Source organism: Erythrolamprus reginae, chromosome 9, assembly GCF_031021105.1.
Source record: "Erythrolamprus reginae isolate rEryReg1 chromosome 9, rEryReg1.hap1, whole genome shotgun sequence".
NCBI classification, from domain to species: Eukaryota; Metazoa; Chordata; class Lepidosauria; order Squamata; family Dipsadidae; genus Erythrolamprus; species Erythrolamprus reginae.
The window spans coordinates 56,485,189-56,500,947 of record NC_091958.1 but is presented as its reverse complement, the minus strand read 5'-3'; the positions used below and the strand labels follow the sequence as shown (position 1 = coordinate 56,500,947).

The following is a 15,759-nucleotide window of genomic DNA, read 5'->3' as shown; positions in this document are numbered from 1 at the left end:
AGAAGTTTGATTTACTTGGAATTATATTGTATTGTTTAAGGGTTCCCTTTATTTATTTAGTTTGAACAGTGCATAAAGGCTGTGTGTGCGTCCAAATCTTATTTCTGGATTAATTACTGCTAATTAACCAGGCAGGACAGAACCTGGAGTAAAAAAATTGGATTTCACCACTGCTCTTGAATATTCTGTACTGTACTGTAATGTAATATATAAGGTTTTTAGCTGTAGTTTTTTAATGTATTAGTTTTGTTTTGTACGCTTTGTTTCTATATTCATTCTGTGAGCCGCCCCAAGTTTTCGGAGAAGGGCGGCATACAAATCGAATGAATGAATGAATGAATGAACGAACGAACGAACGAACGAACGAACGAACAATAATAATAATAATAATAATAATAATAATAATAATAATAATAATAATTTTCACCACTTCTTTCTTGTTCTCCTTCCCACCAAACCCTGGTGCCCTCTCCCCGTCCTAGGCCCTTCACCGAAGAAATCTACCGCAGCAAAGCACCCAAGTGTAAATAAGGCCGCCCCACCAGTTGCAAAGACCTCCCCAGCGCTGCGATTGCTTGGACACCAGAGAGAGCTGGCCTGTGGGTGGCTCCCAGATGGGACAATTGGACAGGATTGGGAGAACTTCAACCGGTGACTTCTGCCGCATTCCTCAAAACTCCTCAATGCACACACAAACGGGCCTCCTTTTTAATTTTTATTATTTCGTTCTGCGGGAACGCCCAGCTCTGAAAGGAAAAGGCTTTGAAACACACAGGCGCAGCAAGAGTCCTTCCGAACGCCGATGTTGGCTTCGCCTGGGCTTTCAGCCGTTTCCATTAGCGACGTAATTCCTGCATGTTTTGATTATAGGCTGGAGAGCATTGGAAAGGTGGAGAGCCAGGCAGGGGACCCCCGAGCGGCTTATGTAACTGGAACCGTGTGCAGGACACGTACGAAGAGAGAGGTTGAAACAATGCAAGAGCACATAGTGTATACATCCCTTGACGGGAGAACAAAGCCACAAAGGCGCATAGGCACCAATGCTGCTTGCCAGTATTTTGTGGGGGAAAGAGACTGGATGCTTCAGCAGGGAAGGCATGGACTTGTGAATGTGCAGCATCTGTAATTCACACAACCGGGAACTCAATTCATCCATATTGGCCCTGCCATGCCTTAGATCTTACCCATTGTTCTGTCGGGCTCTCTGGTAGAATCCTCCCAAAAATTCACAGGTACAAATTTCAGACACACGCATGTTTGGAAATTCAAAACAATGTACTTTATAATGAAAATTCATTCATTAGGTATAGCAAAGAGCCCTCGTCTCCAAACAAACTGTTAATTTATACAAGTCCCTTATCAGTTCTGTGATACTTAGCTTGCAGCTGTGAGGCAATTCACAGTCCTTCTTCTTTCACAAAGTGAAACACACTTTGCTCTGGTTTAGTTTCAAAGCGGGGAAAAATCAGCACACAAAGGTCGAAGTCAGCAAAGCAGTCATGAAACACAACGATCAGATAATCCTCCACAATGGCCAAACCCACAGGCTGCTCTTTATAGCAGCCTCCCTAATGACCACAGCCCCACCCAACCACAGGTGGCCTCATTTTCTTTGATAATAATCTCTCAGTTGTTGTTGCCTATGCATCGCTCTCCGCATGCGTGGCTGTATCAGTAACTCTTGTTCTGAATCCAAGGAGGAGCTAGATAATTGATCTCCTTCTGAGCTGTCTGCCACACTCTCCTCCTCCCTGTCACTCATGTCTTCTTGGTCAGAGGAGCCTTCATCAGCAGATTCCACCGGGGCAAAACAGGCCTGCAGCATGTGGATGTCTCCCCCACATCCACAGTCCTTGGGGCAGGAGCTGGGCCAGAGCTAACGCACAACACCCATTGGCTGAGATGACTCAATTTGCAAAACCTAGCCATGTTGATCACAAATCAAGGTTAGCGTGTTTTTACCAAGGCCTCTCCTTGGCTCATGAGCTGACCTGCTTAGAACTGGGCAGCCTACAACTGTGTTGGCTTTTTTTCAGGCTGCTGGCTCATATTTCAATGGTTGTCCACAAGGATTCCAAGACCTCCCTCACAGTAGTCACTGGAGTGATCATTTCTAGAAAAGGAACAAAAAATGGCAGTATTCTTTTTCATCATTTGAAGAACACAAGAGTGTTGCCACATATTTTTCACCTTCATCCGCGATGTTCATCTCACCAAACTTCTCCCAAGGCTCTACAGCAAGGGTCCTCAAACTTGGCAACTTTACGACTTCAACTCCAGCCAAGCATAGCTGGCTGGAGAATTCTGGGAATTGAAGTCCACAAGTCTTAAAGTTGCCAAGGTTGAAGACCTCTGCTCTAAAGAGAGCTACTCTTCAATGATCAACGGATTCTAAGAGATGTAGGTCATTTCTGTGCTGGCCTGGATTTTTCACATATGAAAAAAAATGCTCCCGTTGTTTGTGTCTTTCTAAAGAGTGATAGGTGGTAGAGACACTGGTGGCATCTGTGAAATCCTTTGAAGATCAAAGAATGGAAAGCCATCAGGTGAACTAAGCACTTTCACAAGGGTTTCTTTTTATGTCCTAGGCAAGGTGCTATAAATTCCTTTCTTCTTGTTCTCCATCACTTCTTTTTTTTTTGTTTCTCCCAGCTATCACGAAAAAATTCCTTTCACCTCCCATTGTTTCCAAACAATCTCCAGATACCAGCTTCTGAGAATGATATAAATTCCTCCCACATCGCTCTGTCTCTCTCATACACATCCCTTATGTCTTGTCCTTCTCAAATTTGACTTCTCTGACCCAGCAGGAGCTAAAGAACAAGCGTTTTAACTATTATATTGGACTCGTACGTTTAGGCAATACGTCAGATGGATTTTATCTCCTTATTTTTCACCGTGTCCATAACAGTTGCAACTGAAGTGCCTTGCAGACAAAATACCATTTTAAAATAAATTTCAAGCGAAAAGCACAACACTCTCAAAAGAAAGTTTATTGGTATGCTTTCCTTCTTTCGGGGGCTTACATTATTGTCTCCTGCCTGTCTTACTTTCTGATCCCCATTGTTCATGATGATCTTTCTTGCAAAGGAATATTTACATTTAGAGTCCTTTTCTACAGCCACCTCTCGCGTATCCTGTACCCATAACAGCTGAACAAACTTAAATACGCTGCATTATTCAGGCTGCTGTTACCAGACTGTCAATCGGAGTTACAGTAATGGGTTTAAATTTGTTCTTTTATCATAAAGAGGAATTTTCTGGAAAGGGGAAAAAAATCTGTTGTCTTTCGTGAACTGTCTCCAAAGACAAGCCCAGTTTTATCTCTATTTTCTTTTTTTTCTGTTTTATCTCTCTTTGCCCCAGCTTTAAAAGAAGTATGAATCACACTTTGCAAGAATGGATTCTCCATTTTAAAACATTTGTCCTTAGCCTCTGTAGCTGCCAATTATACAATCTAACCTATATTTTTTTTTCTGTCTGTGGCTTGCAAACTGTCAAGGCGAAATTTGGCATTTGTAAGCTTTAAGAGTGGACTTGATACCAGTGGTGAAATCCCAATTTTTTAATATAAAGTTTATTATTTAAAAGCAAACTTCAGAAGAGAAGGATTTAGGGGTGGTGATTTCTGTGGGTGATCAGTGCGGTCAGGCGGTAGGGAAAGCGAGTAGAAGGCTTGGCTGCATAGCTAGAGGTATCACAAGCAGGAAGAGGGAGATTGTGATCCCGCTGTATAGAGCGCTGGGGAGGCCACATTTGGAATAATACTGTGTTCAATTCTGGAGACCTCACTTACAAAAAGAGATGAATAAAACGAAACGGGTCCAAAGACAGGGGTACAAAAATGGTGGGAGGTCTTAAGCATCAAACGTATCAGGAAAGACTTCATGAACTCAATCTGTATAGTCTGGAGGACAGAAGGGAAAGGGGGGACATGATCGAAACATTTAAATATGTTAAAGGGTTAAATAAGGTCTAGGAGGGAAGTGTTTTTAATAGGAAAGTGAACCCAAGAACAAGGGGGCACCATCTGAGGTGAGTTGGGGGAAAGATCAGAAGCAACGGGAAAACATATTATTTTACCGAAAGAGTAGTAGATGCTTGGAACAAACTTCCAGCAGACATGGTTGGTAAATCCACAGGAACTGAATGTAAACATGTCTAGGATAAACATATATCCATCCTAAGATAAAAGACAGGAAATAGTAGAAGGGCAGACTAGATGGACCATGAGGTCTTTTTCTGCCCTCAAGACTTCTATGTTTCTATGTTTCAAACATAAATGAGAATAAAGGAGAAGGGGGGATATTTGCACCATCCAATCCCCCTCTACCCTACTTTGTTCCATAAGTCCCTTTTGCCCGAGTGTTTCTGTACAGAGAACAATTGCCAGAAGCAAAGCGCAACAGTTTTTTCCTCCTTTTTCTAGGAAAAAAAACATAGTGGCAGCTGTGCTAATTAGTTTTCAAGAGGATTGTTTCCAAATAATGCCATCTTTTCCTCTAAACGTGGATGGCAGGAGTGTTTTATTAGTTACATAACCCCATTGTCCTATCGGCTGTGCCAGTTTTAATGCTCGAGCCTAGAAACGCCGGAGCCTAAAATTGAACAAATTGGGCCCATTAACATGATGGAATTGTGCCTGTTGTTGCTTCTGCACAGACCCGACTCTCTTTCTAAGAATTAGACATGCCGACAGGCATTTTTGCAAAGCACAGGACGGGCTATTTTGTGGCGGATTAGTGCAGAAATGTCCTAGATGTCTTCTGGCTCCTTTGGCGGATGGTACGGTGTGAATCCAGAAAATAGGGCAAATTGAATAAACTTGGTTAAGTTATCGGGGAGAAGTATAATGTGTGGACATCATGACTCAGTTAATAGATTTGTATGCAGCAGCTATGACTCAATAAAGGCCTCGCCGATGGTTCTTTGGAGGGCAGGATAAACATCATAAGGTGCTAGAGACAGGCCATCAAGGAGGCTCTAGAGAGAATAAATAAAGGAAGAGACTAGATCTCTCTAATTAACATCAATGTCAAGCTGCTGGTGGTATTCTTACACAAGCCAGAAAAGGCTGGACAAGAGTTTGCTAAATGTTGCCTAGGTGCTAAAAAGATAATAATTGGTTGATAATTGCCCTACCAACAGAAGCAGACCAGGCTGGTTTCAACTTCATCACTCTTGACCAGATCTGGTCCTTGCTGAAAATTCTTGCTCAGTCTCCCCTTGAGAGCTTCTGTGTATTGTTTTTTTTGCTCCTTGGCGGAAAACGTGACCTCCTTTGAGCAAAGACAATGTTAATGTCCACTAGGTTGCCCTGCCCCAAAGGAAGGTTGAGCTGTGGAGCTTCACCACTCAAATAATGTTTTCTCCATGCAGCACTTACTTACTTACTTACTTACTTACTTACTTACTTACTTACTTACTTACTTACTTACTTACTTACTTATTGTTAGAGTTGAAAGGGACCATGAAGGCCATCGAGTTCAACCCCCTGCCCAAGCAGGAACCCTATAGCACACCAGTCAAGTGGCAGTTCAATCTTCTCTTAAAAATGTCCAGAGTGTTGGAGTTCACAACGTCCGCTGGTATGTTGTTCCATTGGTTGATCGCTCTGACCGTCAGGAAGTTCCTCCTTATCTCCATGTTGAATCTCTCCTTGGTCAGCTTCCAGCCGTTGTTCCTCGTCCGGCCCTCCGGTGCCCTGGAGAATAAAGTGATCCCCTCCTCTCTGTGACATCCCCTCGTATACTTGTAGACTGCTATCATGTCCGCTCTGGCCCTCCTTTTCTCTAGGCTATCCATGCCCAGTTCCCTCAATCTCACTTCGTAAGTCTTGGTTTCCAATCCCTTAATCATCTTGGTTGCTCTTTTTTGCACCTTCTCCAGAGTTTCAATGTCTGTTTTGAAGTGTGGTGACCAGAACTGAATACAATACTCCAGGTGTAGTCGGACCAGGGCATAGTAGAGTGGTATTAAGACTTCCCTGGTCTTGGAGTGTATTCCCCTGTTGATGCAGCTTAGGATTGTGTTGGCTTTTTTAGCTGCTGCTGCACATTGTTGGCTCATGTTTAGTTGATTGTCCACCAAGACTCTGAGGTCTCTTTCGCAGTCGCTACTGCTAAGAGGGGTTTCTCCCAGGTTGTATGTGTGTCCAGGGTTTTTTCTGCCTAGGTGAAGGACTTTGCTCTTGTCGATGTTAAACATCATTTTGTTGGTGTGGGCCCACTGTGTTAGTCTGTCTAGGTCTTTCTGTAATTTGAGCCTGTCTTCTAGGGTGTTGGCTACTTCCGCCAGCTTGGTGTCGTCTGCGAATTTGATCAGTTGCCCTTCTATTCCCTCGTCCAAGTCGTTGATGAAAATGTTGAACAGCACAGGGCCCAGGACTGAACCCTGTGGTACCCCACTGCCTACGTTCTTCCATGTGGATTTGGAACCGCTGAGGACAACTCGTTGGGTGCGGTTGGTCAGCCAGCTATTGATCCATCTGAATGTGTTGTAGTCTACTCCGCTTTTTTCTAATTTGTTGATTAGGAGATAGTGCTCTTAATTCTTGCTAGTCATCCTTAGCAGAACTCAAAACCCACAGTGCCCCCCAAAGAAACTCTACTCAAATTTATTTATTTATTTATTTTATTTGTCATACAAATACAGTATAGTATTGTATTGTAGTATGTTTAACATAATATAAGTATAAAGCAGAGATAGAAAAGATGAAAAAAGACATCAGGACAGGAACGGTAGGCACAAAGGTGCACTTATGCACGCCCCTTACAGACCTCTTAGAAGAGGGGAGAGGTCTATTGTAGACAACCTAAGGTTGAAGATTTTGGGATTGGGGGGAGAAGCAACAGAGTCCGGTAGTGAATTCCAGGCGTTGACCACTCTATTGCTGAAATCGTATTTTTTGCAGTCTAGTTTGAAGCGATTTACATTTAGTTTATTTATTTATTTATTTATTGGATTTGTATGCCGCCCCTCTATTGCATGCTCTTTGTATCTATTGCATGCTCTTTGTTGTTGTTGTTAAAGGTGAAGTAGTCGCCAACAGGGAGTACATTGTGTTGTATATAATTTTATGAACAACAGTTAAATCAGTTCGGAGGCGGTAGCTGTAAATTTTCTAAACGTAGTAATTGAAGACTGGAGGAGTAAGGTAATTTGTTGTGTGAGCAGGAGTGGAGGACTCTTCTTGTGAAACATTTCTGGACTTTGTATTAATGTCTGTTATGCAGTGTGGATTTCATACAGGTGAGCTGTATTCAAGAATTGGTCTGACAAATGTTTTGTATGCTCTGGTTAGTAGATCGGTGCTTCTAGAGAAGAAGCTGCGTAGAATTAAGTTTGTGATTCTTAGTGCTTTTTTGGCAATGCAGTTCATTGCTAACAAAGTCTCGTGAATACATACCTTCACACCGGTGAAGGGCGACCAAAATTTTGACTACCACACTGTGGGCCGGGCTTATGCAGGACGCCCTGCATTTTCTTTCAACATCTTTCAGTGCAAATTGGATGCTTTGGGGTGGAGCTCCATTTTCGGTACCCCACTGCGACCCCCCAATCCAGGCAGTAGCCCACCCCTGCTTCACACCTAACTAAATTGTGTTTGTGCAAAGGAAAGTCTCGTTTGAGGGTTGTTGTCACCCAGACGTTTCTTTACCAAACTAGGTAACATCACCAGTGCTATTAAAGAATGATGTTTGCTGTCAGTTTATATTTGGATGGCTTGTTGCCCTGTCAATGTTGGTGGCGATGAACTTAGAAATTCTTTGGTTGAGCTGTTGGCTATGGGCTTCTTTGTCAGTTCCTTGACTGGGACAGTGTTTACTTTCTCTTTTTTTGGTAGGTAAATAAAAGAGGAGCATTAGTCCTAAAGCAGCTATAGTGTTTGTGGGTTTGTTTGTTTTTTACACACACACACACACAAACTAAAACAAGAGGGAAGGCAGATAACAATTGCAACCCCCAAGAACTTTGAGATGCGAATATCCCAGGTGCTGGGATGCTAAGGACTAGAAACTGAACTTCTGTACCTGCCCTTAAAGCAGGGGTAGGCAAAATGGGCTCTTTTGTGACATGTGGACTACAACTCCCAGAATTCCCAAGCTAGCATGATTGGCTGAGGAATTCTGGGAGTTGGAGTCCACAAGTCACAGAAGAGCCAACTTTGCCTACCCCTGCTTTAAAGCATCGCTTGCAATCAGTTTGCCAGATGAACCAAATTATAGGTGGTCTGAATTCTACCCAATACCCTTTTCCGTTAAAATACCTTTGCCCAAATGCCTGGCTCTGCACCCCAACTTCTGGTCCCCAGTTGTCGTCTCTGTGATTGTCTCAACACAGGTCTTTTTCCAGACAAATAATCCATTAAAGAGAGAGAGAGAGAAAGAGTGTGTGAGTAGCAACATCAAATTCTCCAGGGACTTAATTAAGCAGCTCGATGACATTTATGAATGAAGGCTCGGCAGGAGGGGGGAGCAGCAGGCGAAAAGCCCCCAGGCGAAGCTGCGTTGAGCCCTGTTTGTTGTTGATTTAAGAGATGGCTGTGTTTGAATTTCTGCCTGGTGGGGTGCAGATTAATTGGGGGGCCTGGATAGTCGGTGTCAGATCCGACCTGCTTCGGCTAATCTCTGGCAGACGGAGAGGCTGGGGGTTTTTCTCCCCTGATTCCTCCTGAGCTGCAGGCAGTGAACCAGGATTGACCGACTCCTTTGCAAGAACGATGAGTTTGACGGACATGTCAGGTGGTGAAGTGGTGGTGCCAATGCTGAAATTTATTTTTATTTTATTTATTTATTTATTATGTCCAATGCACAATAGTACACAATGAAGGTATAGAGGATATAGTAGAGAAGAAATACGAGATATAGGAGAGACTATAGGACAGGGGACGGAAGGCACTCTAGTGCACTTGTACTAGAGGGGGTTAGGGGATGATACTATGGAGTCTGGTAATGAGTTCCACGCTTCGACAACCCGATTACTAAAGTCATATTTTTTACAGTCAAGTTTGGAGCGGTTAATATTAAGCTTGAATCTGTTGTGTGCTCTTGTGTTGTTGTGGTTGAAGCTGAAGTAGTCTTTGACAGGCAGGACATTGCAGCATACGATCTTGTGGGCAATACTTAGATCATGTTTAAGGCGTCGTAGTTCTAAGCTTTCAAGACCCAGGATTGTAAGTCTAGTTTCGTAGGGTCTTCTGTTCTGGGTAGAGGAGTGAAGGGCTCTTCTGGTGAAGCATCTCTGGACATTTTCAATCTACCTCCCTTCCTTACCAGTTTGGAAGCCCGTGCGCTCTCTTGTTCTTTGCACGGGCCTTGGAGTGAACCCCAACTCAGAAATCACTTATTTTATTTATTTATTTATTTATTTATTTATTTATTAGATTTGTATGCCGCCCCTCTCCGAAGACTCGGGGCGGCTAACAACAATATAAAAAGACAATGTAAACAAATCTAATATTAAAAACCATCTAAAAAACCCCAATTTAAAGAACCACTCATACATACAAGCATACCATGTATAAATTCTATAAGCCTAGGGGGAAGGGAAATTTCAATTCCCCCATGCCTGACGACAGAGGTGGGTTTTAAGGCGCTTGCGAAAGGCAAGGAGGGTGGGGGCAACTCTGATATCTGGGGGGAGCTGGTTCCAGAGGGTCGGGGCCGCCACAGAGAAGGCTCTTCCCGTGGGTCCCGCCAAATGACATTGTTTAGTCGACGGGACCCGGAGAAGGCCAACTCCGTGGGACCTAACCGGTCGCTGGGATTTGTGCGGCAGAAGGCAGTCCTGGAGATATTCTGGTCCGATGCCATGAAGGGCTTGATAGGTCATAACCAACACTTTGAATTGTGACCGGAAATTGATCGGCAACCAATGCAGACTGCGGAGTGTTGGTGTGACATGGGCATATTTAGGGAAGCCCACGATAGCTCTCGCAGCTGCATTCTGCACGATCTGAAGTTTCCAAACACTTTTCAAAGGTAGCCCCATGTAGAGCGCATTACAGTAGTTGAGCCTCGAGGTGATGAGGGCATGAGTGACTGTGAGCAGTGAGTCCCGGTCCAGATAGGCACCAGGCGAACCTGGGCAAACGCCCCCCTAGCCACAGCTGAAAGATGTTTCTCTAATTTATGATATAATCCAACTCTTTATTTATTTAGTTAGCTGAAATAGCCTTGCAGTGCTGAACTCTAACCACGGCTCCATCCCAACTTCTCTTTGCATCGTTTGTTTGCAAAATGCAGACTCCTTTTCCGGTCTACGTTGCTTCTTGCCTGCAAAAGCCTTGTCAGTGCTTTGCTAGTATCAGTGTTTTCTTCCTGTTTTGTAGACGTCGCAAAACACTTTCCATCCTTTGCAAAAAAAACCTTCAATTTCTGTCTCCCCCCCCCCCCTTCTTTTCCTCCACTCCATCTGGTCCAATCGGCGTTAATATTTGCCTGGCCCTTTCTGAACTTGGGCTTCTGTTTGCTTTTCCATATAAACTAAGAGTTACCTGGAAATGCTCGCCCTTTGGAGTCCGACTCCCCCTCTCCCCAAACCGGTATGTTTGTTTCGGTTCAGGGCGAGTAAACGCCGAGCAAATAAACGGAGCCACGTGGGGGGAGAGATGGTGCAATCCAGCTCACAGGAAATAAATAAAAGAGCAAAATGCCTAGAAAGACAAGGAAACGGGTTCCACGATCTATATTAATAATAATAATAACATCAGAGCTCGAAGGGACCTTGGAGGTCTTCTAGTCCAACCCCCTGCTTAGGCAGGAAACCCTACACTACTTCAGGGAGATGGTGATCCAACATATTCTTTAAAAGTTCCAGTGCTGGGGCATTCACAACTTCTGGAGGCAAGGAGTTCCGCTGATTAATTGTTTTAACTGTCAGGAAATTTCTCCTTAGTCCTAAGTTGCTTCTCTCCTTGTTCAGCTTCCACCCATTGCTTCTTCTTCTACCTTCAGGTGCTTTGGAGAATAGTTTGACTCTTTCTTCTTTGGGGCAATCCCTAAGTCATTGGAAGGCTGCTATCATGCCCCCCCCCCCCCTGGTCTTTCTTCTCATCAGACTAGTCATGCCCAGTTCCTGCAGCCGTTCTTCATATGTTTTATCCTTCTGTTGCTCTTCTCTGCACTTTTTCTAGAGTCTCAACATCCTTTTTGCATCGTGGTGACCAAAACTGAATGCCGCATTCCAAGTGTGGCCTTACAAGGCCTTATAAAGCGGTATTAACACTTCGCGTGATCTTGATTCTCTCCCTCTGTTAATGCAGCCGAGAACTGTGTTGGCTTTTTTGGCAGCTGCTGCACATGGCTGGCTCTTATTTAAATGGTTGTCCACTTGGACTCCAAGATCCCTCTCACAGTTATGACTGTTGAGCAATGCACCACATATACTGTACCTGTGTGTTTTGTGTTTCTTGTCCAAATGTAGAACCTGACTTTTTTCATCCTTGAATTTCATTTTGTTAGATAGCGCCCATTGTTCAAATTTGTCAAGAACCTTCTGCATTTTGCCCCTATCTCCTGGAGTGTTGGCTATTCCTGCCAATTTGGTGTCACCTGCAAATTTGATGAGTTCCCCATCTATCCCCTCATCCAAGTCATTGATGACGTTGAAGAGTCCTTGGGCCTAAAACAGAGCCTTTGGGTGCCCCACTGCATACATCCCTTCGTGTAGATGTAGTTGAGTTTGTCCAACGTTGAGTGCGTTGGACAAACAGTTGTCCAACCTCTTCTTAAAACCCTCCAATCACCCACGCTTGCTTGTAGAGGAAGAAGCTTGATCTTCCTGGCTTGAAAGTTCACAAGAACATCTCGAGTGGTGTCCTCAAGAAGAAGAAGATAACCAAGCCAATGTCGAGACCCGAACATCTGCTTTGGTGTTTTGGAGCACAACAGCTGGGCGCTCCCTGTTCTCCGTGGCCTAGATTTCACAGTCGTATGCGCAGAGTTCAGTCCGTCTCTGGTTACCGCTGACATTTGCTTCCTAATCCTGCCCTCTTTTAAAGCTGGCCAGAGGTGTTAAGATGGCACTCGCTTTCTGGGTACAGCAGCTGCACAACAGGCTAAATGCTTCGCTCTCCGCCAGCAGAGGGAACAAAAAGACCAGCCCTCCTTTTCTCCCCACCCCCACCACCCCAGGATTTTGAAACACAGCAGGGTCTGGTTTCTAAACACCGTGTACCGAAGAAACGGCGTCCCTGCCAGCTAACCAGGGGGTGATAATTTCAGCCGAGGATCAGGCTGGAACATTGAGTGCATCAGCTGTGTAACCAAGCACAGGGGAGAAGGATGAATGGGAGGCATGAATACAGTCAAAAGAGGGGGGGGGGACTCGTCCAGCCCCATGGCTTGGCTACCTGGAGGGCTTCATCACACTGGGCTGCTGACTCCACACCCCCAGGAAAACAGTGGCGTGGCGAAAATGGGGCTCCACCCCAGAGCACCCAATTAATTAATTAATTAATTAATTGATTGATTGATTGATTGATTGATTGATTGATTGGATTTGTATGCCGCCCCTCTCCGGAGACTCGGGGCGGCTAACAGCAATAATAAAACAGCATATAATAATAATCCAATACTAAAAACAGTTAAAAACCCATTATTATAAAAACCAAACATACAGACATACCATGCATAGAGTTGTAAAGGCCTAGGGGGAAAGAGTATCTCAGTTCCCCCATGCCTGGCGGCAGAGGTGGGTTTTAAGCAGCTTACAAAAGGCAAGGAGGGTGGGGGCAATTCTAATCTCTGGGGGGAGTTGGTTCCAGAGGGGCCGGGGCCACCACAGAGAAGGCTCTTCCCATGGGTCCCGCCAAGCGACATTGTTTAGTTGACGGGACCCGGAGAAGACCCACTCTGAGGGACCTAACCGGTCGCTGGGATTCGTGCAGCAGAAGGCGGTCCCTGAGATATTCTGATCCGGTGCCATGAAGGGCTTTATAGGTCATAACCAACACTTTGAATAGTGACCGGAAACTGATCGGCAACCAATGCAGACTGCGGAGTGTTGGTGTAACATGGGCATACCTGGGGAAGCCCATGATTGCTCTCGCAGCTGCATTCTGCACGATCTGAAGTTTCCGAACACTTTTCAAATTTGCACTGAAAGATGTTGAAAGAAAAAGCCGGAGATTCTGCTACAAACAAAAGTGTCTAGGAAAAGAATAAGGAGGAAAGATCTGGAATTAATTCTATGTGGTCTGGGTTTCTGCTACCTCCTCTTTTCCAAATGGATATAGTTATTCTCTAAAACAGAGGTCTTCATCACTGGCTGGAGAATTTTGGGAGTTGAAATTCACAAGTCTTAAAGTTCAGGAGAGAAGTGTTTTTAATAGGAAAGTGAACACAAGAACAAGGGGACACAATCTGAGGTGAGTTGGGGGAAAGATTAGAAGTAATGTGAGAAAATATTACTTTACTGAAAGAGTAGTAGATCCTTGGAACAAACTTCCAGCAGATGTGGTTGGTAAATCCACAGGAACTGAATGTAAACATGCCTGGGATAAACATAGATCCATCCTAAGATAAAATACAAGAAATAGTTTAAGGGCAGACTAGGTGGACCATGAGGTCTTTTCTTGCCAGTCTTTAACCCTTTAACATATTTAAATGTTTCAATTGTGTCCCCCCCCCTTTCCCTTCTGTCCTCCAGACTATACGGATGGAGTTCATTGAGTCTTTCCTGAGAAGTTTGATGCTTAAGACCTTCCACCATTTTTGTATCCCGTCTTTGGAGCTGTTCAATTTGATCCCTCTGTTTTTGTAGGTGAGGTCTCCAGTCTCCAAAACTCACCCATCTCATGACCCAAGTCTGGAGGCCTTCTGCCTTGTTCAAATCATGCATTTTCAGAGCCTGGAGATTCTTAGATAGTCAAATCCAGTTGTTATTTTATCCCGTTCCTGTTCCAGAGCGCTAACTTGGAAGCCAGGCGCCTTTTGCCTTATCTACAAACATCGTGTGCTTTTCAAGGTCTCGGCGTGGGAGTTTTCCCACTCGGAGATCAACAGCAAATGTTTATCAACACCGCGGACTGCGGTTTTATTTATTTGTTTGTTTGTTTTTGCGAAGTACGTATTTGTGGTATACAAAGATATAATATTTATATACATGATGCTAGCAAGAGAAAAACATTAGGACAGGGGACAGAAGGCACGTGGTGCACTTATGCACGCCCCTTGCTGACCTCTTAGGAATCGGGTGATGTCAACAGTGGAGAGTCTAAGGGTAAAGTTTTGGGGGTTTGGTGATGATACTACAGAGTCTGTTAGTGAGTTCCAGGCATCAACTATTTGGTTACTAAAGTCGTATTTCCTGCAGTCGAGTTTAGAGTGGTTGACTTTGAGTTTGTATCTGTTGTGTGCCCGTGTGTTGTTGTGGTTGAAGCTGAAGTTGTCGTTGACAAGAAGGATGTTGTAGCAGATGATTTTATGGCTACGCTTAGGTCGTGTTTAAGGTGACGTAGTTTTAACCTTTCTAAATCTAGGATGGTAAGTCTAGTTGCGTAGGGGATTCTGTTGCGAGTGGAGGAGGGCTCTTCTGATAACATTTCTTCTAGGAAAGATTTATTTATTTATTCCATTTTTATGCCGCCCTTCTCCTTAGACTCAGATTCCTTCGTCACAGCAGCAAATGGGGAGGGTAGGAGGGACCTTTGATGCTCCCCTTTGGCCCTGCTGGGGCGTCTTGATCCGAGCATTATGGTCCGAGCCCATGAATCAAACAGGATGACATGAACACCAAAGCTCTTTGACATGATGGCTCCCACGTGTTGCTCTGACCAGGAAGCTCTCGCTGGCTCTTCCCCAAGGCCTTTGGCAGGTCAAAAGCAATGAGTCAGTCCCCCACCAGGGCACACCTGTGGGAAGAGAGGTAGGAGGGCGACAGCTCTTCTCCTTTGGCCAAGGAGGCACCATCAGTGACTCAGCAACCCCTTTGCAAGAAAAGATAAGTGGTTGCTTCTCCTGTGGTCCTCAAAAGTCACTCTTCTTGCAGGGAAAGGATTTTTTTTTTAAAGCATGACATTAAGAGGATAACAGAGTCAGGAGGGACCTTAAAGGTCAGCTAGTCCAACCCCCTGCTCAAACAGGAGAACCGATACCATTTTAGACAAAAGCCTGTCCCGTCTCATAGAAACATAGAAAATTGACAGCAGAAAAAGACTTCCTGGTCCATCTAGTCTTCCCTTCTACTATTTCATGTATTTTATCTTAGGATGGATCTATGTTCATCCCAGGTATGTTTAAATTCCGTTCCTGTGGATTTACCAACCACGTCTGCTGGAAGTTTGTTCCAAACATCTACCCCTCTTTCAGTCAAATAATATTTTCTCACGTCGCTTTGATCTTTCCCCCAACTAACCTCAGATTGTGTCCCCTTGTTCTTGTGTCCACTTTCCTATTAAAAACACTCCCCTCCTGAACCTTATTTAACCCTTTAACATATTTAGATGTCTCGATCATGTCCCCCCTTTCCTCTTCTTCAAAACCTCCAGTGACAATATCTAATTATTATTATTATTATTATAGGTTTGCAATCTTCCTTTGGCTTTCCTTTGCTCTACAGACCTGCCAAGGTCATATAAGTGGTGAGACCATTGCTAAATGAGGACCCCCTGTTGGCAGCAGAGGAATTCTGGGGATTGAAGGTCACCTACCTTCAAGGGGCCAAAGCTGAGAGGCTCCCGTGTCCTGGTTTGGCCTCCTTGATGCTTTAAGAGGCTGCTGCGCCATTTTTCCCATCTTCCTCTCAGGCAGGTGT

The 15,759-nt window shown here is 44.4% G+C and overlaps 1 protein-coding gene across 3 annotated transcripts in view; it reads left to right on the top strand.

The window, feature by feature from the left end:
* Positions 1-15,759, top strand: part of PEMT (phosphatidylethanolamine N-methyltransferase) — a 72,413-nt gene that overhangs the window by 46,696 nt on the left and 9,958 nt on the right. For 2 of the 3 annotated variants that reach the window (XM_070761460.1, XM_070761458.1), the window contains exon 7: positions 483-2,972. The exons of the other annotated variant lie outside the window; for it this stretch is intronic. In XM_070761460.1, the coding sequence (XP_070617561.1) occupies positions 483-531 (49 nt within the window). In that variant the 3' untranslated portion in view covers positions 532-2,972. Of the gene's footprint in view, positions 1-482; positions 2,973-15,759 lie in introns of those variants that run through there. 3 annotated transcript variants of the gene reach the window in all.